The 27,063-nt window shown below is 41.5% G+C and overlaps 2 protein-coding genes across 4 annotated transcripts in view; both read right to left on the bottom strand.

Moving 5' to 3' along the window:
- The window catches only part of cnstb (consortin, connexin sorting protein b), a 33,986-nt gene extending 25,115 nt beyond the window's left edge, over positions 1 to 8,871 (bottom strand). For both annotated transcript variants that reach the window (XM_074615848.1, XM_074615849.1), the window contains exon 1: positions 7,827 to 8,871. The gene's annotated coding sequence lies outside the window, so the exon portion shown is untranslated. The remainder of the gene's footprint in view (positions 1 to 7,826) is intronic.
- A 1,003-nt stretch (positions 8,872 to 9,874) lies between these two features.
- Positions 9,875 to 25,351, bottom strand: LOC141756397 (NACHT, LRR and PYD domains-containing protein 14-like). 2 transcript variants are annotated; one of them, XM_074616071.1, is made up of 6 exons: positions 24,245 to 25,351; positions 22,673 to 22,849; positions 13,300 to 13,473; positions 12,293 to 12,466; positions 11,453 to 11,626; positions 9,875 to 9,966 (listed from the first exon to the last, which is right to left on the bottom strand). In XM_074616071.1, exons 1-6 carry the CDS (start codon positions 25,012 to 25,014, stop codon positions 9,954 to 9,956), a joined length of 1,482 nt encoding a protein of 493 aa, XP_074472172.1. In that variant the 5' UTR covers positions 25,015 to 25,351; the 3' UTR covers positions 9,875 to 9,953. The 2 variants fall into 2 exon arrangements, with proteins under 2 accessions (XP_074472172.1, XP_074472173.1); XM_074616072.1 differs by lacking the exon at positions 13,300 to 13,473 and having other exon boundaries at positions 24,245 to 25,141.
- Positions 25,352 to 27,063: the final 1,712 nt, after the last annotated feature.

The raw sequence follows: 27,063 nt of genomic DNA, 5'->3' as shown, positions 1-27,063 counted from the left end.
TATGTGTTCTCAAACTGAAAAGAAGATATATTGTAACTTGGAGTCTGGGCACTTATTCATTTAATTCAATCAGGCATTTGTGATTGTGATTTTGTTAATTGAACTATAAAGAGATGAATCTCTGTCTGTGTGTCCTTCGCATAACTCGAGAACCGTTCTTCCATTCAACTTCGTACGTGGCGGGTGTAGTGCTCAGGACCCGAGGGAGTGCAGTGTCGAATGTGGTGCAATTTGGCCAGATGGTGGTGCTACAATAATTAACTTTTATGTTTTGGCCTGGAGCTTTTTAAACATAAGTCTCAGAAACAAAATTATTTTTTTCTGGATTTTCTGGGTCAAGAAGAATCTATCTAAATAAGCCACGCCCATTTGCGTCTAGATTTTCCACCATTTTGAATTTTGTCCAAATCCAATTTTTTGCTAATCATCCTACACATTTTGACCAATCGTCACCAAATTTGGTACAGAACATCTCTGGACCAAGCCAGAATTATCTTATATGGCCTATATTACAAAAAATTTCATATTTCCTGAACTCTATGCGCTATTGAGACCACATTTGGTGGACATGTGTAGATCCGTTCATCCGATCAACGTCACACTTCGCAGGTACAAGCAGCCATACCACGGTTCTCGACAATGCTGCAAGCAGAACTGCTGGGGGTCAAGCAATCGGCCCGTTCCAGACAGGCACGCGCTCCAAACAGGCACTGCACTAGTTATATAAATTTGCCTTTCTGACAGATGTCCCCTTGTAACCAACAAGAAGAGTCTACAGAAATGCTAGCAGCTCAGTGAGGCTGTACAAGCAGTGCTTTGCGCAAAATGCTAACACCAGCATGCTAACATGCTCGCAATGACAGTTCTGACATGCTGATGTTTAGCACATTTAATGTGGTTACCATTTTACTTTAGCGTGCTAACATGCTAACATTTGATAACAAACAAGTGCAGCTTACGACGATGGGATTGTCATTGGTTTTGTAGGTAGGTTGTCTTCTCACACTCTATTTACACATTTCACTCATTTCAGCAGCTACTGTAATGATGCAAAAAAATTCAACCTCAAGACACCTAATCATATAGATCATATATTGCAGGAATGATAAATATGTGAAGGTAAAAGTCTCCATTTACAGGCCTTTAGTTGAAGTTTTTATCCAGATCATTGGCGCCAGAATGACGCTTTCAGGTGTTATGGTAATAAAGTCTATGCCAGGTATTACAGTCATACAGCATTGGCGATTATGTCTAGGCCTATAGCGTCTATGTTGGATCTTTATCCAATCATGATCAATAATTCAAATGAAATCAAAGTGATCTGACATCCAATAAAATTTGATTATGAAAGCCTTCTACGATGCGCGTGCTGGTTGGTGGACCACTCCGCTAAAAAAAAAAAAACTGCTACTCTTTTGATCTGTAATTGATGAGAAGAAGGAATGCATTTCTTACCATATTTTATTCGTACAAAAACGGTCGGCTTGGCTGAGATTGAAAGGAAGCTGACTTGAAAAAGTTCTCTAGCGGCTAGTTTATTACGTCATCCAAAACTGGATGCTTTAGGGGCTTTTCAGAATTAATCTTTGTCCATAATACCATGCCTGATAATGCATATCACAAGACCATTCACGTACTCTGGGCATGCACGTGTAAACAGGATGCAGCGCTGGACATTGGAATTGATGTAAAGCCCTCGAATAATAGCTTCCCTCCTGCGCATCTAGGCAGTAGCATCATTATAAAATGATGAATTTAACTGCACAACAGCTGCTAGCAGAGATGAAAAGGTCAGCAACGCTTGTAACTCGTTATCCTTGTTGAAATTAACCGCTGCCGGTCGAAGCTGATGTCGTTTGTTTTCTTCATGTGATGGGGCGTGACGAATCAGGGAAGCACACACACATAAGACCCAATGGAGAAGCGAACGTGGGCGTCCGCGTCATCGTTTTCAAAGGTCTCCGTTTCTGTCCATCCAGACTAAAACGCAACCCTGGAGTTTTCAAACTAAAACGGGGTCAGCAGTGTTGTCAAATGTCTCAGTTTTTTAGTGGCTCGAAAACACTGTGTGGACGCTATCGGCATTAATGTATGTATTTGGATTAGGGGTGTCGTGGTATATACAGGTAAAAAATAGTAATATTGTGTAAATAATCCAGTCACGATATATCGTGTTTAACAACAACAATGGCATTTAGCCCTTGGTTTAGCTACTTCTCTTTTGTGTTCTCCCGCACACAGTAAATAAAAGCTTGTCGCAGACATGACGTCATACAAGTGCGCCACAAACAGACTATAAAGTAAACACACCACAAGCAAGCGCACGTCTTGTCTTCGTGATTCTGTCAAAATGACGGCGAATGAAGAGGAGATACTTTATCACCCTGCTAAAAACGTTAACTCTGCAGTGGGGGAATTCTTCGGGTTGAGCCAGAAAAACGAAGTCCTTCTTGATACTGCTCCAGTGAGCAGGGAATGTGAAGTTACAGTATTAACCAAAGGAGGTAATACTTAAAACAAGCTCTATAGTCACCTTCACAATCATCATGCTGAACATTTCCCCACCGTAGAGCGACTAAGTTGTAATGTTATCATAACTAAACATGTCAGTTGAGTTATACGAGTACAACGTTAGTATATCTTGGTTAGTGAATGACTACGTGAGCTGGCTGGCTAACGTAGCTAGCCAGCTAAAGCTGGGTGGTGTTGGCTGGCCGGGACCCGCCAGTGGTGACGGGTGGCTCGGGTAGTTGAAGCCAAGCAACGCCAGCCAACCGAGACCCACCAGCGATAGTGAACCGGTCGGCTGGCATTGCTTGGCTTTGGCAGGCTGGGTCGTTCGCTATCACTGGCTCCAACCAGCCGAGGCACCTGTCACCGGCTTCAACCGGCTGATAGTGAATGACTATGTTAGCTTGCTAGCTAATTTATGTGCTAAGTAAAGCTGGCTAACTTAACTGAGGTCTGTTCAACAAGTCAGTGACAGCTGGTACTTTTCTTGTGGTCAGGCAGCAGCATCCAAGAAACGTGAGAAATCATCAGGGAGATTATGATATCGCGATAATATGGTTATCGTGATATTTTTGCCATGATAATCGTATTGAGAAAAATTGATATTGTGACAGCCCTAATGTGAATGTAGCCCCAGATGAAAAATGCCTGCCAAGGTCTGGATTTAGTTTCTGGCCTACGGGCAGTTCACAAGGGTTTACCTGTGGCTGTTAACAAAAGGTTGACATCATCAGGATCAATGACCTTTTACAGGGCAGTCATTCTACCCTTTAACCAGCCCTGTCACTCTAATTATTATTGAAAGATACCAAACACAGTATTGTCAAGGCCTGGTATTTTTGGCTGGACCGCAGAGGGCCAGCCCTACAAACGCAAAAGTCTGTCACTGACTGACTGACTGACTGACTGAGTGATGAAGTTACAGGATTGGTCGGCCGACTGTTGGAGTTTCCTCATTGGCCGTTGTTCTTTTAAAATGAAAAGGCAGAGAACAGTTCTGTGTTTATGTTTTCTGGGGAGCGTGTCAGTAGTTCAATGTATCATTACATAGTGCTGTTGTTGTGCTATTGTTTATTACCGTACATTCACACCAAGCACGAGGCAAATTTTCGCCTTGCTTTCCACCATCAACCATGGAAGAAATAACCACTGTTGCTGCTTTGTACATATTGTGGAAGTCCCAGATATATCAGAAAACCAAACGCCGTCGTGTCTGGGTTCATAATGTCACCCGGCGGTGAGGTGTATTCACATATAGTACCATTGCACTGACTGTATCTCGCAAGCGGTATGAACTGCGGTACTGCGTTATGAATCCAAAATAATAACAATAATAATACAATAAACGGATCAATGATGCCGAAATAACGACATTATGATGTTGATTTGTAAAAAGACTGAATTCATGCTTTGTCAAGTCTGTCTGCAACACAACAAGCAAACAACTTTTATAATGCTTGTTTTCTGAACAGAGTTCGGATCGATCAGTGCCAGGCTATGCTAACATTGTAGCTGCTCTATAAACACTCAACATAACGTCATCTTGGCATAAATACGACAGCAATGTTGTTGTAAACGGATCAAAAGTGTGCCGAAATAACTACATAATGATACTGATTAGTAAAAAGTTTGAATTCATGCTTTGTCGTGTCTGTCCACAAGACGACAAGCAAACGACTTTTAAAATGCTTAATTTCTTAATGGAGTTCGGATCGATCAGTGCCAGGCTATGCTAATATTGTAGCTGCTCCATTAACACTCCATCTAGGAATAAATACGGCAGCAACAACGTCAGTGATGATAGCGGGAGAATTTCAACGCTGATAAACGTTCGCGAAGTATGTATATATTGTTACACTCCACTTATATGATGAATGCTTTTGATACACATGCTTTAATAGAAAATGGTGTAACAATTTAGCCACAAATTCACATACAGACCATATACGATCCAGCCTTATGCTCGGTTTTGACTGAGTCTTGTTTTTAGTAAAGTCCCTTGCATTACGGCTTCAGAGATGGTTCCCTGTTTTTATCACATTACAAATGTGTTCAGCAATTTTATACACAAGCTTCTCTACAAGCTTGCAAACACCATGATTTCCTCTCTCAGCTGGTAGAGCTCGGATAGATGACGGCTAATATGCTGTAGATAAATATATTTCCACCTCGTGAAACCTACATTTTCAGCCTGAGTGGTCTGAGGGGCATGAAAGCTGTGTAATACTACAGTATGTGTTCACACAGCATGTTAGCAGCAGTCATGTGAACGTTGTGAATTCTGCAACATGGAATGTGACACAAAGAACAAACGCTGGGAGCGCAGACTGACTCATGGCATGTGTAGTATAAAAATTAAGAAGGATTAAAGAAAGGTTAAAGATGAAAATATGTGTAAGTTGTATTAAACACGTTCTGACAGCTCTGGGTTTGCTTTTACATTTGGAGGTTTCTCCTGTGAATTACCATAAACTTTTTCCTAAATCAATACTTGGTAAACATCTAAATTCGTACCAGTGTAATATTTAACATTACCGCAGACCATTTTCCAAAGCGGAATTTAGATTTAAAATTTTTTCCTAGCTTTCAGGCAGTTCCTAGCTTTATGAGTTACAGTAGGTTAGAAGATCTACTGTCATGTCTGAACCATCGGATGGTTAGCTTAGCTTAGCATAAAGACTGGAAACAGTGGAAAAACAGCTGGCTTTGTCCAAGGGTAATTCGCAGATGCACCACCAGCTAAGAAATAGTACAGGATATGTCCTGGACACCACCCCATAAAACTACAACTTGTCATTCTCACACTTTGGCTATATATTAAACTACGGTGACCAGACATCCCGGTTTCAAGCTGACGTGTCCCGAGTCCCGACAAATATCTGTAAAACACTTAAATGTCCCGGTTTTCAACAGTCACTAACAAATTGTCCCTGTTTTCACCACAATTAAAATAACAATATTATACAGTTTCTATATTATATATTATACTACACTTACATAGACGTTAATCATGTTCCACTGATGAATAAATTTGTGTTCATGAGATAAGAGAGCCAGCACAGCGCACCGCTGCAGTCTCTATAGAGTGATGTTGCAACATACATATCCTATTAAATTAGGACTGCTGTGGAAGAACATCTTGTTTGACTGCCTTCTGGTTTCAACTCATTCACGTCTTTTCATTTAAAAAAAAAAGAAAAAAGAAATTTCGCACAAGTGGGTGTCCCTACTTTATTTATTTACTGAACACTGAACATTAAGCTCCTTGTTTTCCGTTCAATTAAACTTTTGCCTACGTAGTATTAATGGCATGAGAGTCCAGAAAGGGGGGGTGGGGGGGGGGGGCGGGAGATGTGATGGATGGGTCAAACTAACTTTTTAGGTCAAAAGACTTTTAACCAGGAGACCTGTGTTCGTGTCCTGCGTGAAACTAAAACTAACATTGACATATTTTTGTCACGTCAGTCTTTAGTCACGTGACTCGTCGGTGTCGTCGGTCCCGTGAGTCACGGGGTTCGTTTGTCATGTGATTTGTTTAGTATCGTCAGTCCCGTGAGTTGCTAGTCTTGGAACCGGGTCAGATAACCCTGGTCCAACCCTGGTCATTGGTATGAAAGTGGTATTTGTAATCCTCCAGACCTGTAATCCCCCGGCCCATTTCTAACACCTGAGCTCATTAGTATGCATTGCTCCTGGGTCATATCTGAACTGTCCTGACCAGGGTTCAACCCGGGTTGACTGGCTTGGTTTGAATTGACAAAAGGAGGGTTGGACCAGGGTCAGATAACCCTGGTCCAACCCTGGTCATTGGTGTGAAAGTGGTATTAGCCAGTCTGTCAAAAGTAACACACGAGGGTAGGGATTTCCATAATTAACCGTTTAACCGTTAACCGACATTAAGCATTTTAACCGATTAACGCTATCGGTTAAAAACAGTTAAAAGAAATGTTAATAATTAACTCAAAAGCTGAGCGGCTCAGAGGAGCGGCTCGTCACTTTAAGGAGAAAAGTTGGTCCACCTTAACAATCCACCTTGAGAGGCGGAGCCGGAGTTGCAGGATACAGGAAGTCGGCTCTGGTCTCTAGCTCGCTTGAGCGGAGCGGAGGAGTTGTATTTTCATAGCATTTATTCACCTACAAATAAACTGTACACACTGCTACACCTACGTTCACAGCTAGAACGAGGGACAGGTGTTGCAAATTAGCATCCGCTATAAGCACTATGATACTGGCATCAGATAGCTGTTTTTAAGTTGTCTATGTACATTGTATTGGTCCCTATTAAATAAACCATGAAAAAAAAAAAAAAAGAACGCCACCAACAACCCCACACTCACCGCCAACACACACACACACGATCTGTTGGAAACTCGCTAAAGTCACGCAGACTATGTGTGCGGCGGCGAGCACGAAGCCTCCGGCAATGCTAGAGCTGCTAACGTAGCCCAAATACACACTGTTTGTTGGACACTCGCTAAAGTTCCGCCGGGCAGACACACAGCTGACAACCTGCTAAACTAAACTAAATGTGCGGTGGAGACTTTTACTGGGAAAGTGGCTACATGTCCGCGACACTACACGCAGCATCGTAGCTGCTAAGTTAACGCTCCCGGACGGTGACTTGGGGACTCCCGTCAACCAATATCTGATGTGCTCCTGCAGCTGGTATGAGGCACAACTCTTGTCGGTTAACGGTTAATAATCGGTTAACGAGGGTCAGTTATGGTTAAGAACATTTTTCAAAATGAGCGTCCCTAGTTGAACACATTAGGGGGGCGAGGGGGGGGGCTCCAAACCAAATCCTGCCTAGGGCCCCCTAAAGTGTAGGCCCGGCCCTGGGTCTGGGTCTAGAACACACATAGCCTACTTTGAAGTGTGAACACTGTGTACATTAAAATAACAGCTGTCATTGTTTCTACAGTAGACTGCCTTGTGGTTTCAATTCATTTAAAAATAAAAAGGTCGCACAAGTGGGTGGCCGAGTGTGCGTGCGTGTGCACGTGTCTAAGGTGAAGGGAACAGCAGCTGACGCGTCGTGCGCTACGAATTCATCTAGCGCTCAATTAAACGTCAATGTCCAACGAGTCCTCCGTGTTTTCTTCTTCGCGTGGACATTAACGGTAGAATGTATTGTGTCCGTTTTATTGTGCTGTTATTCTGCTGCGACATCCATCTTAAAGCCGTCCTGTGGTTACTAGAGTTGGTTGTGGTGAGGCAGCAGCCTCCCTGTTGCCACATCACATGGAAGTTAAAGTCACAGCATCACACTGAATACACAACACGGGACGAGCAGCAGGATGGAGACCCGCACTCACCGCTGGATGATGTCTCCCGGTTCACCGTGACAACACCGACGCCCTGAAGCAGCGTCGCGGTGTTGGTCCGCGTCCGTGTCCGTGTCCGCGCACAGCAGCATCCACACAGACCTTCACTCTGTCATCCGTCCGTCTCCAACACTCTCTCATGCTGCTTGTTTACGGTCCAATCCGGGGACTTTTCAGCTCCCCCTCACTGCAAAATATACATTGTGACATGTCCCGTTGATCTCTTGATTTCTCCATGTGGCGGGAGGCTGCCATCTCCTGGCAGATGTGTCCCACTGGCTGCTGGCTGGCTGTCAGCGGTTATGTAACAGCAGACGAGGCGGTCATATGATGGGGTGTTCAGATGATAAACCGTGCACCGGATTCTACAGGGATTATTACAATAGAAAACAAAAAGCAAATGTGCATCGTCTTTGAGTGGTATATTGTTACTGTTGCATAAGCAGAATATAAAAACACGTGCATTCATCAGATTTATCAGAATCACAGGATGCAAACCAGTGCAACACTGCAGAGATTGGATCTTAACCCTCTGAGAGCCACAATAGACCCGTTTTTGTCTTTGTTAGGGGGTACAGGGGGTCTTTGGGGGGAGATAGCAGGTCAACAGTAGATGTCACATAGAAGTGGTAATCTGAATGGTGGGAACCTGAAGATTAATTTGAGATGCAGCTCAGCTCTGTGTCAAGTAAATCAGACATAAACATTAATGAATTAATTAATTAATTAAGGGGGGAGACACAATGTTTTTTCACATTAAGAACACATTGACATGCATTATTCAGGTTTAAATGACCCATAGATTCTGCAGGTTTATTCAGTAAAAGCGCACCTGAGTTAGTGTTTGTGGCATTCATCCCCATTCCCTCCTTTTTAAATGTGAACACACACAGAGCAGCATGAGAGTTTATGGAACTTGAAATGATGAAATGAGGCTACAATGAGGAAGTGGAGCAGAAAGAGAGGAAGGGCAAAGTGAGGGAAGGAAGCACTTTGTGTGTGTGTGTGTGTGTGTGTGTGTGTGTGTGTGTGTGTGTGTGCGCGCGCGCGCGTGTGTGTGTTTACTTGTTTTCATGACAAATGAGGACAATTTTATGATAACACACCTTCAATATCAGGACGCTCGGAAAAATGAGGACATTTTTGGCGTCCTCATTTTTCCGAGCTCACCACAGTGTTCTAGAGCGTCTGTAGCATTGAAATTAAGTCTGACCAAAATATAGCCTAAGACAAAATCTCAACAGATGTATTCGTAGAAGCATGGCTCGTAAATACTTTGATTCACAGGTGTCTAGGACCTTGGGAAAGGCACGTCCCCATTTGTCACGTTTTTTTCAAAAGTCCTGGTATTGTCTATAAGTGTGTGTGTGTGTGTGTGTGTGTGTGTGTGTGTGTGTGTGTGTGTGTGTGATCAGCTTTTTTAACTTGATGTGTTTATGAGTGTCATGACCCAGCTCATGAGCCATGACAAGAGAGATGTACAAGTTTATTATTAAACATACAATAACCAACAACCATAGTGAGGTGATGAGGTGTGTGAATCAGTGTTCTCAGTTTGTCAGTAGATGGATGAGTGGTTGTGTGGTGAATGAAGGGTGTCAAACCTAATCTAGTAACACAGCCGAAGCCAACCAAACAAGAACATGGTGGTATAGGAATGTAGAGAGCTCAGTTTCATCTTTAAATCATGTTAATAAATCTATTTAGTATAAAACTTAAGTATTTCTTCTGTTTTGTTTTCTTTTACAGACTTATGCAAATAAAATTCTTCTGAATATCTGGATGAAAAATTATTGTCTGTTGCACAATAAAAAAAAATATTTCAGTCATTTTCCTGAGTTGCAACCGTGCAACTCTTTTTCATAATCCAAACACAGATGGTAGCCAGAAATGATACATCTTATTGCTCAATTAGTACAATGTGAAGCACAATTTTAAAATGTATTATGTTATCATATGAGTTACATTTGTTTATATTGATGTTTCTTCCAATATTTATAATTTAGAATATATGAATTAATAAAAAAGACAAAATAAGATCCAGGTCCAGGTGGATCATCAGGACACGGCTGATCCTCTCAACACATCCACTTTTCTGATCACTCAGACTGACAGAGATCAATACCTCCAGCTGATGAGAGAAGAAGAGAACAGAAGTCATGAATCAGTGTTTACAGAGACTCCCTTCATCAGCTGTCAGTCACTGATGCAGCACACACTTCATTTATAAAACTATCATTGGCAGAACCAACCTCCATATCTCTGCTCACTACCCAATATCTCCAACAGTAACCCCAATTTATGCTCTAGCAAATTCATTAGTGTGGTCGTTCCTAAAGTCTGCACCTCCTTTGGCTGTCACTCATTCCAGTTTGCTGCTCCTAGTGACTGGAACGAGTTAGAAAAAGACACTAAAACTCCACACCCTCATCCCGTTACCCTCCTTTAAGAACTCATTACAAGAGATAGTTTCTGATCACTGCACCTGCTTCTGAATTTGCCTCTCTGGAACACACCACATATATCTATATCTATTGATGTATATATTGTGATGTTCTAATTTTGTCTAATATTTGATTGCACTTATCATACTTATGTTCTATGATCTAATATCTTGTATGTCCTTGCCTTCTGTCGTTGCCTCTTGGCCGTGCCGCCATTGTAAATGAGAATTGATTCTCAATTGACCTATCTGGTTAAATAAAGGTATAATAAAAATAAAAATAAATCATCAAGTATAAAGAGCAGCAGGGACTTCAGTCTGTGTAGCGCAGCCAGCTTCCTTTCAGCTCTCATGTTAACGTATTGGAGTGAACACTGATCTCAGCACTCACAGACCTACAGAGACTTTGGGCATAAAGTCTGTAGATTTCACTGAAGTACACAGTTGAGACAAACTGCTGAGAGTCCTGAACGCATCATTACTGCAGAATCAGAGAGATATTCACTGCTTTCTTAATTGATGGATTTACTGTTAGGGTTCAAAGATGTTAGAAAAAAAGTGTCTCAGTGACATTTGAATTACAAATGATCATTGGACTTCAGCAGAGGATCTGGTCTGTACAAAGACCACATCATGGTTACTAAATGTAACCATGGTTCTATGAAATAAGAGCCAGTGATTTGAGGCTTCAGTCAGACTGATCTCAGAGCTCTGACAGAGATGAACTGATCAATGAGAGAACAAAGACTTTCTGATCAGATTTGATGGTACGACAGTTTGATGGATGAGGACCACTGTCTCTATACATGATGTGATGCTGTCAGCTGTAATACAGCTTTATTTCCTGAAGACATGAACACAACAACAACATCTTCTTCACATCAACTCTAACACATGATCACATGATGAGCTTCTGGCTGATCTGATTGGCTGACTGTTCTCTCTCTCTCTCTCTCTCTCTCTCTCTCTCTCTCTCTCTCTCTCTCTCTGTCTCTGTCTCTGTGTGTGTCTCTCTCTCTCTCTCTCTCTCTCTCTCTCTCTCTCTCTCTCTCTCTCTCTCTCTCTCTCTCTCTGTCTCTCTGTGTCACCGTTCTCCTCTCACAGCTTAACGGAGGAAACACATCACAACAATACTGCTGAAACCAGCATGGACCGACTCCGACTGTCTACTGACCTCAGACTCTCCAGTCTACAGTGTGGACTCTTCACAAGATCAGACAGCAGCTTCACATCTGAATCCTTCAGGATGTTTTCATCCAGCTCCAGCTCTCTCAGATGGGAGGGGTTGGACTTCAGAGCTGAGGCCAGAGAAGCACAGCTGATCCCTGACAACCAGCAGCCCCTCAATCTGAATAAAGAATAAATGATGAAGAAAAAAATCACTTTATAATCCAATCAGATGTGTTCAGGTTTTAAATGTGTAGCTCAACATTACTATGTCCTAATCAATGATCTTTTCCCTAAAATGAATAGAGTGACTTTGTCATTGTGTTATTGTGGATCATCATAATGTCAGCCTTCTACAGACATCATCCAAATGTCACCACAACATTCATATACCTATTCATGTCAACACACATCAATAACATGCTGCTGATCTCAGTGTTCATCTATTTGTGTGTGCTGAATGATCAACATCAATGATCAGACATTATTTGTGGAATACGCTGAAACAATCAGAAACCAGAGAAATACTTCCACATCATGAAGTAAACTTGATCAATTTAAAACTAATATTAGTTCAGAGGATCTTCTGTATCCAGATGTGACCATTTACCACAAATGATAAACATTCATTTATCTTAACAACTAACAGTGGACATTTTCTACAGTTTCTTTAAGAACCACAAGTCTTTTGTGACTGCAGACTAAATTTAGTTCAAGAAACGTGAAAATATGAAGAAAAGGACATTAACAACTTTATGGATGGAAGTTATGTTTGTACATAAATCCGGTTCAATTGTTAATAAAACATATAAGATCTCTAATAGTAACAGAGAGTCAGTGAACTGACCTCAGCGTCTCCAGTCTACAGTGTGGACTCTCCAGAAAACCACACAGTAGCTTCACTCCTGAATCCTTCAGGTAGTTGTAGCTCAGCTTCAGCTCTCTCAGATGGGAGGGGTTGGACTTCAGAGCTGAGACCAGAGAAGCACAGCTGATCTCTGACAAACTGCAGCCCATCAATCTGAATAAAGAATAAATGATGTAAGTTTAGAAGACAAAGTTCCTGCTTGAAATCATTCAATGTTTAATAATGTGTTCAGAGCTGAAGAAGGTTTAGAACGTAGAAGTTTATAAAATATAAACTCCAAACACCTGAAGCCAACAGGATGCAGGTTAAATACTGTAAAATACAAACAGTGAAACAGAGCTCTCATTAATATTAATGAAAATGTGCTGCTACTTCAATAAAAGCGTAGTGTCTTCACCTTTTAAACTCTGAGAGCTCCATCACTGGATCCACCGATACAAACTCATGTTGAGCAGCAAACACAAATAAAAAACCCAGAAACGGATTCAAGATTCAACTCAAGATCTCAAAGTTTCTAAAGATGTCAAATATGTCAGGATGGATTTTGGGGAAATGTGAACAAAAGATTTATAAGATAAGACATCTATAATATATATTTTAGCATTAGTGGAGTCATAAAATCAAAGCATCTTCAGTTTAAACTATTCAGTCAGTAAAAGCATCATATAGCTTCATACAAGTTATAGAAAAAAACAAATAGTGGATATATTTGTGATTGTCTGAAAGCTAAAATAGAGATTATTTATTTATTAAATATATTTTAACATGACGAAAGTCAGGTGTTGTGATATATTAAGGTTTAAAATGTGTAGCTCAACATTGCTCTGCCACAGTCAATGGACTAAACCACTGAAGAAGAAAATGTACTTTAGCATTAAGATACTCAGTGTGGATCAGTATAATATCAGCCTTATGTCTACAGTTTAGTGTCACCACAACTTTCACATCATATTAATCTCAGTACACAAGTAAAAATGGTGTCTGACCTCAGCGTCTTCAGTCTACAGTGTGGACTCTCCAGAAAACCACACAGCTGCTTCTCTCCTGAATCTCTCAGCTCATTTCCTCTCAGCTCCAGCTCTCTCAGATGGGAGGGGTTGGACTTCAGAGCTGAGGCCAGAGAAGCACAACTGATCTCTGACAAACTGCAGCGCTTCAATCTGAATAAAGAGTAAATGATGAAGATAAAAATCACTTTATAATCCAATCAGATGTGTTCAGGTTTTAAATGTGTAGCTCAACATTACTATAATCCTAATCAATGATCTTTTCCCTAAAATGAGTAGAGTGACTGTCATTGTGTTATTGTGGATCATCATAATGTCAGCCTTCTATAGACATCATCCAAATGTCACCACAACATTCATACACCTATTCATGCCAACACACAGCAATAACATGCTGCTGATCTCTGTCTTCATCCATGTGTGTGTGCTGAAGGACCAATATCAATGTTCAGACATTATTTGTGGAACACGTTGAAATTGACAGAAACCAGAGAAATATTTCTACTTCATGAAGTAAACTTGATCAATTTAAAACAGATATTAGTTCAGAGGATCTTCTGTATTCAGATGTGACCATTTACCACAAATAATAAACATTAATTGTCGAGTTCTTTTGGCCTTTCTTGCTCAACATCTGCCTAAACCCGAAAATGGCTTAGAATACCACAGAGGACGCATGGGACAACTCACTCTTCAAGTGTCTTTGAGTCCCTGAAAAGCGCTATATAAGTCGAATTTAATATTATTATTATTACTCCTTTTTTCTTCTATTTATTAAAGTCCATATGCAAACAGTAAATTTCTTCTGCCTGTCTGACTCTCCTCTGCCTGTCTGACTCCCCTCTGCCTGTCTGACTCCCCTCTGCCTGTCTTACTCCCCCTCTGTCTGTCTGACTCTCCTCTGTCTGTCTCACTCCCCTCTGTATGTCAGACTCCCCTCTGCCTGTCTGGTTCCCCTCTGTCTGTCTGACTCTTCTCTGCCTGTCTGACTCCCCTCTGCCTATCTGACTCCCCTCTGTCTGTCTGACTCCCCTCTGCCTGTCTGACTCCTCTCTGCCTGTCTGACTCTCCTCTGCCTGTCTGACTCTCCTCTGCCTGTCTGACTCCCCTCTGTCTGTCTGACTCTCCTCTGCCTGTCTGTATGTCTGAAGTTAAGCTCTGGGTCGATGGAGAAATCGCCCACAGCAGGAGGGTCTATGTAGCAGTTTAGCCAATAGCTGATTCAAGCTCTGAACGAATGACATTAAATTTAGCCAATCAGCGTCTTAAAATCTAATACGAGAGGGGCGATTAATTTATCGCCCCAAGCAGCGAGCTACTGCTGATGTCAGGACTGCTCTCTACGGGCGCCATTTTCACTATTACCATGGTGACCGCGAACACTACTGCGAGACCGAACCCTAGCTCGGTAAAATCTCTCCTCCTGGAGCCGTATGAGAGAAGAACTTTAGCGGGTAAACTCCAGGTGAAGGAGCTGGGCCCAGATCAACCCGACATGGTAATAAAACAGCAGGCTGGTGAAAAAGGGAAGAAGTATATTTGAGGCTTCTGTCGTAGCTGGTACACCAGAAAGACTTGGCTAGCTGGATTAGCATAATGCTAATGCCTTATTTTCCTTTCCGTACTTGCTCTTTAAAACGACGGGGACGGATGCATGGACAACAACGGGAGTGAGGGATATGAAGCACCTGTCAGAAAAAGTAAGGAAACACGAGAACACCAGGACACACACGGAGAACTCTGTCAAGCTAGCCGTGCTAGGCCGTGCTAGGCCGAGTGAACATCGCGACGCAGCTGGATGACAGCCACAGGATGCGGTCAGGAAACACATTGGAGGTGGTTAAAAACCAGCAAATTTTATCCAAATAATCGATTGTGTGAAGTTTTGTGGTGCTTTTGAGTTGGCCTTGCGTGGGCATGACGAGACCGATTCCTCGGTCAACCCTGGTGGGTTCAGGCAACACTGTGATGGAGGAGCACCAGCGTAAGATCCATGTCTATGAAAATGCGCACTACGTCCAATGCTGTGCGCATCAGCTGAACCGCATCAGCTAAACCGCATCATGCAGCAGGCAACATCACATATCCCCAGAGAGGATGGGGGCTTTGTGAGGATGCTTGAGGACGAGGCTTTCTGTTTTTTCCTGACATTGTTCCAAAAGATCATGCCACAGGTGGACATGCTTTTCAACCAGCTGCAGAAGAGGAAAATCGACCCTGTCTTCATCAGAGCACTGTTCACAGACAGCATGCTAACCATCAGGGAAATAACTCCCAGATATTTACTATTTGCTGATAAAGCTGTTGTTAGAAAGATGAGTTGCTTACTTCCAACAGTCTGTAAAAGCCTAAATGTGCCTTGTCATCAAAGTGAATGATTATCATAGAGCACATCACAATTATATCTGTTTAGAAGTTTAAAAGGAAAGAGAAGAGACAATCAGATTTGGATAATAATGCAGGTAAAGGAGTTATTAAACACAATCCACCAGGTCAATTTCTAGAAGAGGCTTAGTTGTTATTGAAGATTCAAGATTAATTTAATTGTTATTCACACTATACGCAGGCTAATTGCACAGCAGAATATAATGACAAATTGCATCTGGCTCATGAATGTGATATAAAAAATGCTAAAAAACTGTCTAAAGTTTAAAAAAAGTGAATTATATAAACATACTGTAAACAACAGTGAGTATATTGCACACAATTAATAGAATTGCACATTAAGGAGTCTGATGGCAAATTAGCAACTCAAACTATATTTTTTGGACCAGGGCCTCCATTTCCTCTCTGTGTGAGGACATTGCACCTGACCAGCAGCACCAGCCCATGAAGCGACGAAGGATCGCCTTAATGCTCTGGCCATTATCTCCATGGAGAAGAAACTGATCAGAGACATTCCTGACTTTAAAGGTCACCCATTATGCAAAATGCACTTTTCCATGTCTTTTAAACATCAATATCTGTCCCCAGTGTGTATACAGGTCACCATAGTATCATAAAAGACCATCCTCTCTCTTTTTCTCCTGCTCCATTTGTCCGGAAATGGGTGTGGAAAAACACTGCGCAGTTTTTCCTTACACTGGTGACGTCGTTAGCGAATTGCAAGCCATATAAGGGTTTCCTGTTAGAACCAGAGCAGAACCAGCAGCTAGCTGACCCCGCCCACAGAGCGTCACTCTCTCCTCCGCATCCTAACTATGAGCAAAGTCTGCTCCTACTGTTAGTCTGCAAGAACCAGCAGAACAGTCTTCATGTACTCCTATCATCTAAATATAACATGTTCTTTCACAAAGGCTTTATGTAATTACACTGTTTAAACAGCTGATATTTATATATTATATATATTTGATGTCATGCATGTAGAAGAGTACAGGTAGTAAATAGTGACTGTAAGCAACACAACATATTTCTGTTTCACAGTCAAACTTTATTTGAGTAGACAGATGACAATATTAATTATTCAAAGCATTTTTAATCCCTCCTGCAGTTATGTTGACATGGTACAGGAGAAAGTCTTTCAGCTACGGTAAACTACGGTGAGCTAAGCTCCGGTGAGTGTGACGTTAACCGGCCTGTAGTCATGGTAACACAGAGGCAGCTCCTACAGTAAATACTATACCATTACTCTGATTACTTTACTACGTTTATCAGGTGTCTTTTAGCAGAAATAATGAACTGACCACTCTTTCACATCTTCTATTTTCCACCCTGATGTTCGCTGTGTTTACACACCGTCTCATAGCGGTAGCATGTAGCTACATGCTAACGGGTTAGCTCTGTATCTCCCATCTGCTCACAGCTAATGTTTTCTCCTCCTCTGGGATGATTCTGTCGGTCATTTCTCACAGATGGATCTGTGAAGACAAACGTAAAACAGAGTGTATGTTTACGGTTTACAGAGTTGATGCAGAATGTAAATACTGAGCTAACTAACAGAGCTATAAATAGCATTATTTACCGGAGAAAAACCGTCAGGAACACCTGGAGTCTTGACCGCAGATGTTGTTCATTTCTCGCCGATTTCTGATCAGATTCCTCCGGTAACGTGCGCTGGGTGAAGTTTCTGGTTTATAAACTTTGAAGTAGTTTATAAACTCTTACTAGCTGCTTCTCTCTCCCTGCAGTCAGAGCTGCTGTGGGCGAGCTGAGCTGCTGCAGGGAGGGGGAGAAAGTGACGCTGTGTTGACGTTTGATTGACAGGAAACGCTGACCAACCAGAGCAGAGTGGGGGAGACAGGCTCTAAATCAGGGTCTCTCAGACAGAGGCTCTGAGCAGGCAGAGTGTGAGAGACACTATGAGAATAATGAAGGGTTTTTTGAACATTACAGCATGTAAACATGTTCTAGTACAACATTAAAATACATCTATGAACCTGGAAATGAGCATAATATGAGACCTTTAAGAAGAAGGTCATTGAGAGGTTTGCCACTCAGAAGGAGAGAAGAGCAAAATTCTTCTACAAATAGGCTGTCAAAAACATGCAGGCTTTCTCACCACATTGACTTTTCTTGTACATAGTTGTCCTCAGTTTCATTTGTTTAAATTGGTCGTGGAGGCATCAAAATTGAATTGAGACTGGTAAATTAGTTGTATTGTTCTTGTTAACTGTATTTTATGCAGTATTAATATCTGTGGATGGGTTGTGGTTGTGCCTTCTGAGTGAGGTGAGAGAGTTTTGAAGCAGAAGTATTGCTGGAGTTTATATCTCTACACCTCAGAGCACTAGAGTCCATGTTTCTGTACATTCAGGTGAATAGCTTCAGGACTTAACAGCAGTATAACAGCAGTATTACTATCTCTACACCTCAGACTACTAGAGTCCATGTTTCTGTACATTCAGGTGAATAGCTTCAGGACTTAACAGCAGTATAACACCAGTATTACTATCTCTACACCTCAGAGCACTAGAGTCCATGTTTCTGTACATTCAGGTGAATAGCTTCAGGACTTAACAGCAGTATAACAGCAGTATTACTATCTCTACACCTCAGACTACTAGAGTCCATGTTTCTGTACATTCAGGTGAATAGCTTCAGGACTTAACAGCAGTATAACACCAGTATTACTATCTCTACACCTCAGAGCACTAGAGTCCATGTTTCTGTACATTCAGGTGAATAGCTTCAGAATTTAACAGCAGAATAACACCAGTATTACTATCTCTACACCTCAGAGCACTAGAGTCCATGTTTCTGTACATCCAGGTGTCTGAATAGCTTCAGGACTTAACACCAGTTTTCCTGATTACTCTTCATGTTTACTTCCCCTGATCTTTACCTCACTATTGGTTTACCAAACAAAGCGAGATCAGTAGGGTTATCACATTAAATAAATATTTCTATTACATGTTATATTGTTATATTACATTAGTATTGTATTACATGTTTATTATTGTATTATTGTACATGCAGTGGTGGAAGTACTCAGATCTTGTACTTCAGTAAAAGTAGCAATACTACCATGTAGAAATACTCTGTTACAGTAAGGGTCCTGCATTCTCCACCCATGTCAAGAGCCTTGGGGTCACCCTGGACAGCACCCTCTCCTTTACACCCCACATAAAAAACGTCACCCGGACTGCTTTCTTCCACCTCCGCAACATCTCCAGACTCCGACCATCCCTGTCTCACTCCAGCACTGAAATCCTGGTTCACGCATTTGTCACATCCCGGATTGACTACTGCAACGCTGTCCTCTCTGGCATTCCCATCAAACTACTCAACAGACTTCAAATCATTCAGAACTCCGCCGCCCGGATCATCATCCGCACCAAATCCTCCGACCACATCACCCCCATCCTCAACCAACTGCACTGGCTCCCTGTTAAATCCCGGATCGCCTACAAAAACCTTATGCTCACCTACAAAGCCCTCCACAACCTTGCCCCCACCTACCTCACTGACCTCCTTCAGGAGTATACCCCCTCCCGTTCCCTCCGCTCATCATCAGCCGGACTTCTGACCACCCCCACCTCACGCCTCAGCACCATGGGAGCTAGGGCGTTCAGCTGCTCTGCTCTCAGGCTCTGGAACTCCTTCCCTCCACACATCCGGCAGTCTGACACTATTACTACATTCAAATCCCTCCTCAAAACCCACCTGTTTAAACTGGCCTACTCTCTATAGTACTCATCAGCACCCATCATATGTGTCTGTACAAATATGTCTCTGTCATGTCCTGTTGTTTTTATTTGTTTCATCTGTCTATGTTTAAATTGATCCTTGTAAGGTGTCCTTGGGTGTCCAGAAAGGCGCCACTAAATTAAATGTATTATTATTATTATTATTCAAAATCCTTCTTAAGTAAAAGTGCAAAAATATTAGCATATGGATTATACTTATTGATGCATTAATGTGTTCATCACTTTAATGTTGCAGCTGGTTAAGGTGGAGCTCATTTTAATGACTTTATATACTGCTGGGTAATTTAATCTATGATAATACGTCATCATTTATTCATTGATTATATTTTGTATTAATAATCTGAATCTGTAAAGTACCTAAAGTTATTAAATCAATGTTGTGGAGTAAAAAGTACAACATTTCCCTCTGAGATCTTGAGTGACTTTGTCATTGTGTTATTGTGGATCATCATAATGTCAGCCTTCTACAGACATCATCCAAATGTCACCACAATATTCATACACCTATTCATATCCACACACATCAATAACAGGCTGCTGATCTCAGTCAAGTCTGGAATCAAAGGATCAATATTAAATCAGACTCGTTGGACTTCATTACTTCATTTATTACATGGCCTTCTTCTCACTGTATCTGGTAGCTTAGCAGGTTTATGTCATTTATAGGAAAGGTCCACATTTGTTCAAGTGTGTCTTAAAACAACAGCCACATATATACATATATGTACATTAAAAGAGTTATTGGTGTCAATAATCATTCCTCCTGTGAAGTGATCCCTTCATAACACAACTACACTGTAAGAAATGACTTCATAAGTTCAACTGAAACTAATATAAAGATACAGCCATGTGAGTCCAACAAATCAAGTGGGTGTTTACTAGGGCTGGGACGATTTAACTATCTCCTGATTCGATATGTATTGTGATTTGTAAGTATTGCGATTCTACAAGTATTGTGATTCGATTTTGCGTTTTTTTTGCGATTAATGTTAACTTTTTTAACAATACACCATGGGAAAAAGTTAAATCGCACACTTCTAAGGACTTTTAGTTTGGAAAATATCTAAATTAATACAGTAAAAATGTTTGATTTTCAGCATGTATGTAGTCAGAGATGTCCTTAGGTCAAATATATCAGTCATTATCAGGAATTATTAATAAAAAAAAATTCCAGCAACCCAAAAATCAAAGAATAAAGACATTTCCTTCACAAATTAGTGGTATTTTCTTTTTAATTTATAGGGGACTTGTAATGTTTTATAATTCTGGTGAATACAATCCAATCAATATTATTTCCATAGATGTATTTTGTATATACAGTTCCCTTTCTTAACACCTTATTTTTAAAACCGGACGTAGTCCTACGTGTCTACTTCCTCTAACTTCTCCAGGGTGGTCTCTAGCTCTCCCGTCAGCTCCGTTCTCTTTATCCATCCATGGTCAGCTCCATCGGGGCCGTCTGAATGCATTTAACATAAATGTCAGTATCTGGGTGCTCTACAGTTCTAGCGTCCGCCCATTTGACCACGGAGATGAGAGCGACGGCCGGCTCGACCGCACGTTATCGCGATACGATAAAGTTTCCTGTCCGTGACAGAGTTAGCATGCAGCTTTAGCTCTGCTCTGTCTATCTCTGCTTTTCCTGCAATGTGTGAAACCCAAAGTGTTTCCATCCTTTACTGGATGTGTAGTGTTTACCACCACCATTTTCTACTTTGTTGTTTCGGCTCACTGCGGTTTGTTTTGGTTGGAACGGATATGACGTCACGTTACTCGGACTACAACAATTAAAAAAAAGGGGTAACTTCCTTCTACCTCCACATAGACTCAAATGGAGCAAATACAGTATGTTGATTCTGGCATTAAAGAATCGATTTCAAAATCGTAAAAAAAAATTGCGATACATAGGTAAATACATTTTTTTCCTAGTGTTTACCAAAGTTACAGACTGTTTAGTACCAAATTCCCTCTTTGTGTTACTAATCCTCCTGCAGCTCAATAAGGAAACTGTCAAACACAACATACTTACTGGATACATACTAAGGCTGGGCAATATATCCATATTATATTGATATCGTGCTCTAAGATGATATCGTGCTCTAAGATGAGATATCATCTTAATATCTTGATATGGCATAAGTGTTGTCTTTTCCTGGTTTTAAAGGCCACATTTCATTAAAGTGATGTCATTTTCTGAACTTACCAGATTGTTCTAGCTGTTCTATTATTTGTCATTTACACTTAGTCATGAGATCCACATTACTGATGATTATTTATCAAATATCTCATTGTGTAAATATTTTGTGAAAGCACTAATGGTCAATCCTACAATATCCTCGCAATATCGATATCGAAGTATTTGGTCAAAAATATTGTGATATTGGATTTTCTCCAAGTCACCCTGCCCTAATACATCTAACTCAGACTGCTGAAGCCTCCGATTAGTTTAAGATCAACTTTACAGGTCATTTTACACAGAACAAGACTGGATTTAGTTCTCATCTCGTAACACAGGTTAGGTCAGGTTGTACGGGGATTGCTTCACAGACAGATGGAATGATGACAGACACCAATAACTCTTTGAATGTACGTATGAACATGTGAGTATTGTATTCAGGTAGACTTGAAAGAAATATGAACCTGCAAAGATGTTTCTGATGCAGAATATTTATTTGTTTTTTGATGCAATCAAAATGTCTGCAGCTTCAAATAATTAGACAATGCTGACGTGAAAATAGAGCACAGTTAGATCTGCTGTCAAAAAGAACGTTGGAATAACTTAGAACCATAGAAAACTCTAATTTGATGGTGATCATAATCATCACTTATGTGCCTTTAAGTTGGTGCAATACGTGTTTGTGAGATTGCTGTACCTTTAGACATGTTCAAATAGAGCGCTACAGGAATGAGTCCTAAAACCCAGAAATGAGTTAGCATTTTAGCACTTCCTGTTCCCTCGTCTGGAAGTCACTGGGTTTTGAAAATAAGGTCTTTGGTTAAAAGTCCAGTGTGTAGGATCTGGCGGTATCTAGCAGTGAGGTGAGGAGATTACAACCAACTGAAGCCTCTCCTGTGTGCCAAGCGTGTTGGAGAGCTACGGTGGCCGACGTGAAAACGTGAATGTTTCTCTCTAGAGCCATCTAGACCAGAACCAGTGTGTAGAGAGTGTGTGTACAAACTACATAAACTACAGTCAGTGAACTGACCTCAGAGTCTCCAGTCTACAGTTTGGACTCTCCAGTCCAGCAAACAGCAGTTTCACTCCTGAATCCTTCAGGTCGTAGTTGTTACGCAGGTCCAGCTCTCTCAGATGGGAGGGGTTGGACTTCAGAGCTGAGGTCACAACTTCACAGTGAGTATCTGAGAGTTCACAGCTAGAAAGTCTGTAATGACACAAAAATTACAAAATATGTTATTATGAAAGAAGACAGTTTATATTTGCTTCATGTATTTGATGACTAAACAGTTTGGTATATACTTCTTTGATTAACATTTTGCTTTTCACATCAGCATTCAGCTAATCTTATCTCACTGTTCGACATGAAACAGTAATTCTCATCACTCTCTCTCAAACCTGCAGACTTTTAATATTTGTTTTTCTTTAATCTTGCAGATGGAGAGAGAGAAAATGTAGTTACATTGAGGCTTCCCTAATGTCCAGTCTGTCAGTGTGATCTGATCCCAGGTCTGTCTCCACAAAGTTAGCATGAGGCCTCCTTGATTAGAAAGGCATTTTTAAAACTCAGTGAATAAGTAATAATAATACAGTTGAGAAAGATGACCTCTCTTTGCTAGCTACCTGCTGCTTTCAGGGTCAAGTCCATAAATGGGAAAATTCAGTGACTGCTGCCAAACGGTAGAGAAATTAAACAAATCACGTAATAATATTAGACCTGTACATAATTAAACATTCATATAATTAGATATTTTGATGACTGCATGGCGTTTTGTCATTAACACTCCTTTCTGAGCATTAAACGTATTCAGCTCACAAACACAATTAAGGAACCAATAAGGTTGCATTATTTTTAACATAATGTCATCAGAAAGATGTTATCAGTGTATCAGCATTAAAAACATAACATTGATCTTTGGTGTGTATAAGATCTCTTAAAAAGTCTGAATTCAACCATCCTGCTGTTATATATTCATCAGACCGCTGTTATTGGTGGAAGCTGTGTATTTTCTGCTACTACTCTTCTCTACAGCAACAAGAGAGAGAAACACCTGAGTTTCCTTCTGTGAGTAACAGAACAAAAGGAAAGACTTAAAAACAAGATTATTTAACAGAACTTGAATTCATTAGCAACTAGAACTGCACTCGGAGAGCGCAGACCTCCGCCAACACGGGACTTTAAAAACAGATCCCAGCTCCCAGCTGACGGTACCGTGAGGTGGTCGGCTTATTATTGTGTGCGTTTCCGTGTAACGTATTGGCGGATGCCTCTCTCATTCAGCAGCCTTGTTATGGCGGTATAACGTTACACTACATTGTCTCTCATCCCGTCAGCTACAGCTTTGTTCTTTCTCACCGTCCAGCAGCTTCTGCACACACATCCACACACGTATCGCTCTGCTCTGGGGTCATGTGTCATCAACGCGTCATCAGTTACACTGCACATGTGGCCTTAATGCTCAGGCTGATCGGAATCCTTAAAAATATTTCTGAATCCGGATCATGATCCGGATCGCCACCAAAATCTAATGGATTGGTCATTGTTTCAGAGTTAAACGACTAATCTACATTGATCTATAAAGTTAATCACATCTGGACTTACAGAACTTTTCTGCAGTTCCTCACAGCTGGAATCAGTCTCAGTCGTCCCTCCTCTGTTGTGTTGTACTTCTTCAGGTCCAACTCATCCAGAACCTCCTCTGAAATCTGCAGCATGTAGGCCAGAGCTGAGCAGTGGATCTCTGAGAGTTCCTTCTTTGATCTGTTCTCTGACTTCAGGAACTCTTGGATCTCCTGATGTACCGAGTGGTCGTTCATCTCCGTCAGACAGTGGAAGATGTTGATGTTTCTGTCAGGAGAGATATTATCTCTGTTCATCACTTTCAGGTTGTTGATGACTCTCTGGATGCTTCCTGAACTGCTCTTTGTCCGACCCAGCAGACCTCCTAAGAGTCTCTGGTTGGACTCCAGAGAGAGGCCATGAAGGAAGCGAACAAACAGGTCCAGGTGGCCACTTTTACTTTCAAGGGATTTCTCCATGGCTCTCTTCAGGAAGACATCAAGAGATGGGCCACGACTAGCAATGCTTCCAAAATACTTAGAGATGTTCTTGAGAAAAGACTTTGGGTTTGACTCTCTGTGCTTGTTGTCTTCTCCCAGGAAGTCCTCCAGTACCTCTGTGTTGCTGTTTGTGTAACAGTGTAACATGTAGACTGCAGCCAGAAACTCCTGAATGCTCAGGTGAACAAAGCAGTAGACTGTTTTCTGGAAGATCACACTCTCTCTTTTGAAGATCTCTGTACAAACTCCTGAGTACACCGAGGCCTCTGTGACATCAAGACCGCACCGCTCCAGGTCTTCTTGGTAGAACATGATGTTTCCTTTCTCTAGATGTTCAAACGCCAGCCTCCCCAGCTTCAGAAGAACTTCCCTGTCTGCTTCTTCCTCTTTGTCTGAACCAACAGGAAGTGTGAGTACATGTCAGTCAGGGTCTTGGGCAGCTCTCCTCTCTGGTCTGTAGTCAACATGTGGTCCAGAACTGTAGCAGTGATCCAGCAGAAGACTGGGATTAGACACATGATGTGGAGGCTCCTGGATGTCTTGATGTGTGAGATGATTCTGCTAGACTGCTCTTCATCACTGACTCTCCTCCTGAAGTACTCCTCCTTCTGGGCGTCAGTGAAGCCTCGTACTTCTGTTACCCTGTCAACACATGCAGGAGGGATCTGATTTGCCGCTGCAGGTCTGGAAGTTATCCAGACGAGAGCAGAGGGAAGCAGATTCCCCCGGATGAGGTTTGTCAACAGCACGTTGACTGATGACTTCTGGGTGACATCAGACACAACCTTCTTGTTCTTGAAATCCAGTGAAAGTCTGCTTTCATCCAGGCCGTCAAAGATGAACAGAACTTTACAGAGAGCGAGCTTCTCTGCTGTGACCTTCTGTAATGTTGGATGGAAAACACGGAGCAGCATGAGAAGACTGTACTGCTCATCTCTGATCAAGTTCAGCTCCCTGAACGAAAGCAGAATCACCAGACTGACATCTTGGTTTTCCAAGCCCTCTGCCCAGTCCAGAGTGAACTTCTGCACTGAGAAGGTTTTTCCAATGCCAGCGACGCCGTTCGTCAGAACGACTCTGATGTGTCCCCGTTGGTCAGGTAAGGCTTTAAAGATTTCGCGGCACTTGATTGGAGCGTCATGGAGGGTCTTCTTCTTGGAAGCTGTCTCAAGCTGCATCACCTCATGTTGGGTATTAACCTCTTCACTCTGTCCCTCTGTGATGTAGAGCTCAGTGTAGATCCTGTTGAGGAGGGTTCCACTTCCTGTTTCATCAGTTCCTTCAGTCGCACGTTCACATCTCCTCCTCAGACTGATCTTATGTTCATCTATAACCTCCTGCAGACCTCTATTCAGACTGATCTTATGTTCATCTACAACCTGCTGCAGACCACTATCTGCTGAAAGAGAGAGACAAAGTTTAAGACAAAACAAAGAAACATATTATTTTCATTGCCAAAAAAAGACGTATGTTTGTAAGTCAGAGAAGTTAGAGACTGTAGCAGGAAATCTAATGTTGTTCAAAGTCTGTGGCTCCTGTTCAGTTCAGTTCAATTCAATTCAATTTATTTTTATATAGCGTCAAATCATAACAGAAGTTATCTTAAGACGCTTTTCATATAGAGCAGGTTTAGACCGTACTCTATAATTTAGAGACCCAACAAGAGATCCCCCATGAGCATGCATTGATATACGACAATGGCAAGAAAATAACTCCCCTTTCATCAGTGTGACTGTCTGTCTGGGATAGAACAGTGATGTTGTTGCTTTACAGAGATTAATAGTTCTCCATCTGCATCTATGCAGATGGAGAACAAACATCATTCTGATTGGTTGATGCAAAGACAGAGTGCTATCATAAAAACAAAACATAAAACTATAAAATTATTTCTTCTGGGTTCAGATTTTCTCTCAAAGAAGAACAAAGGACAAGTGATGCAGAGCAGATATGTATGGTGGAGAAGATCTTAAACGGTTGTCACAACAATAGTCAGTGTATTAAAACAACAAGTCCTGTTTCCAGACATGAAGACATCAGCAGACCGATCTACAGTCTTACTTTGTACAGTGCTGGTCTGACTGGCTGTCTGAGGTCCAGGTCTTGTTCTTGTCTGACTGGCTGTCTGAGGTCCAGGTCGTGTTTTGTATCTGGACAACAGTTCCTCCCCAGAAGCATGACTTGTCTTCTTCTCTCTGTGGAGACATTACTTTAGAACTAAAATCATTTGTTGATTGTTGGTGAAGAATATCAAGACTTGGCCGACACTGAAGCTCAGATGGACACAGAGAAGAGTTAAAGTGTTGGTACTTTTCTGTTTGAATTCAGCATTCAGTCTGTAATGAAAATGTTCCTTTATTTTAA

Source organism: Sebastes fasciatus, chromosome 18 (genome assembly GCF_043250625.1).
Source record: "Sebastes fasciatus isolate fSebFas1 chromosome 18, fSebFas1.pri, whole genome shotgun sequence".
NCBI classification, from domain to species: domain Eukaryota; kingdom Metazoa; phylum Chordata; class Actinopteri; order Perciformes; family Sebastidae; genus Sebastes; species Sebastes fasciatus.
Note: the sequence above shows the minus strand (reverse complement) of the source record. Positions and strands in the feature narration are given on the sequence as shown.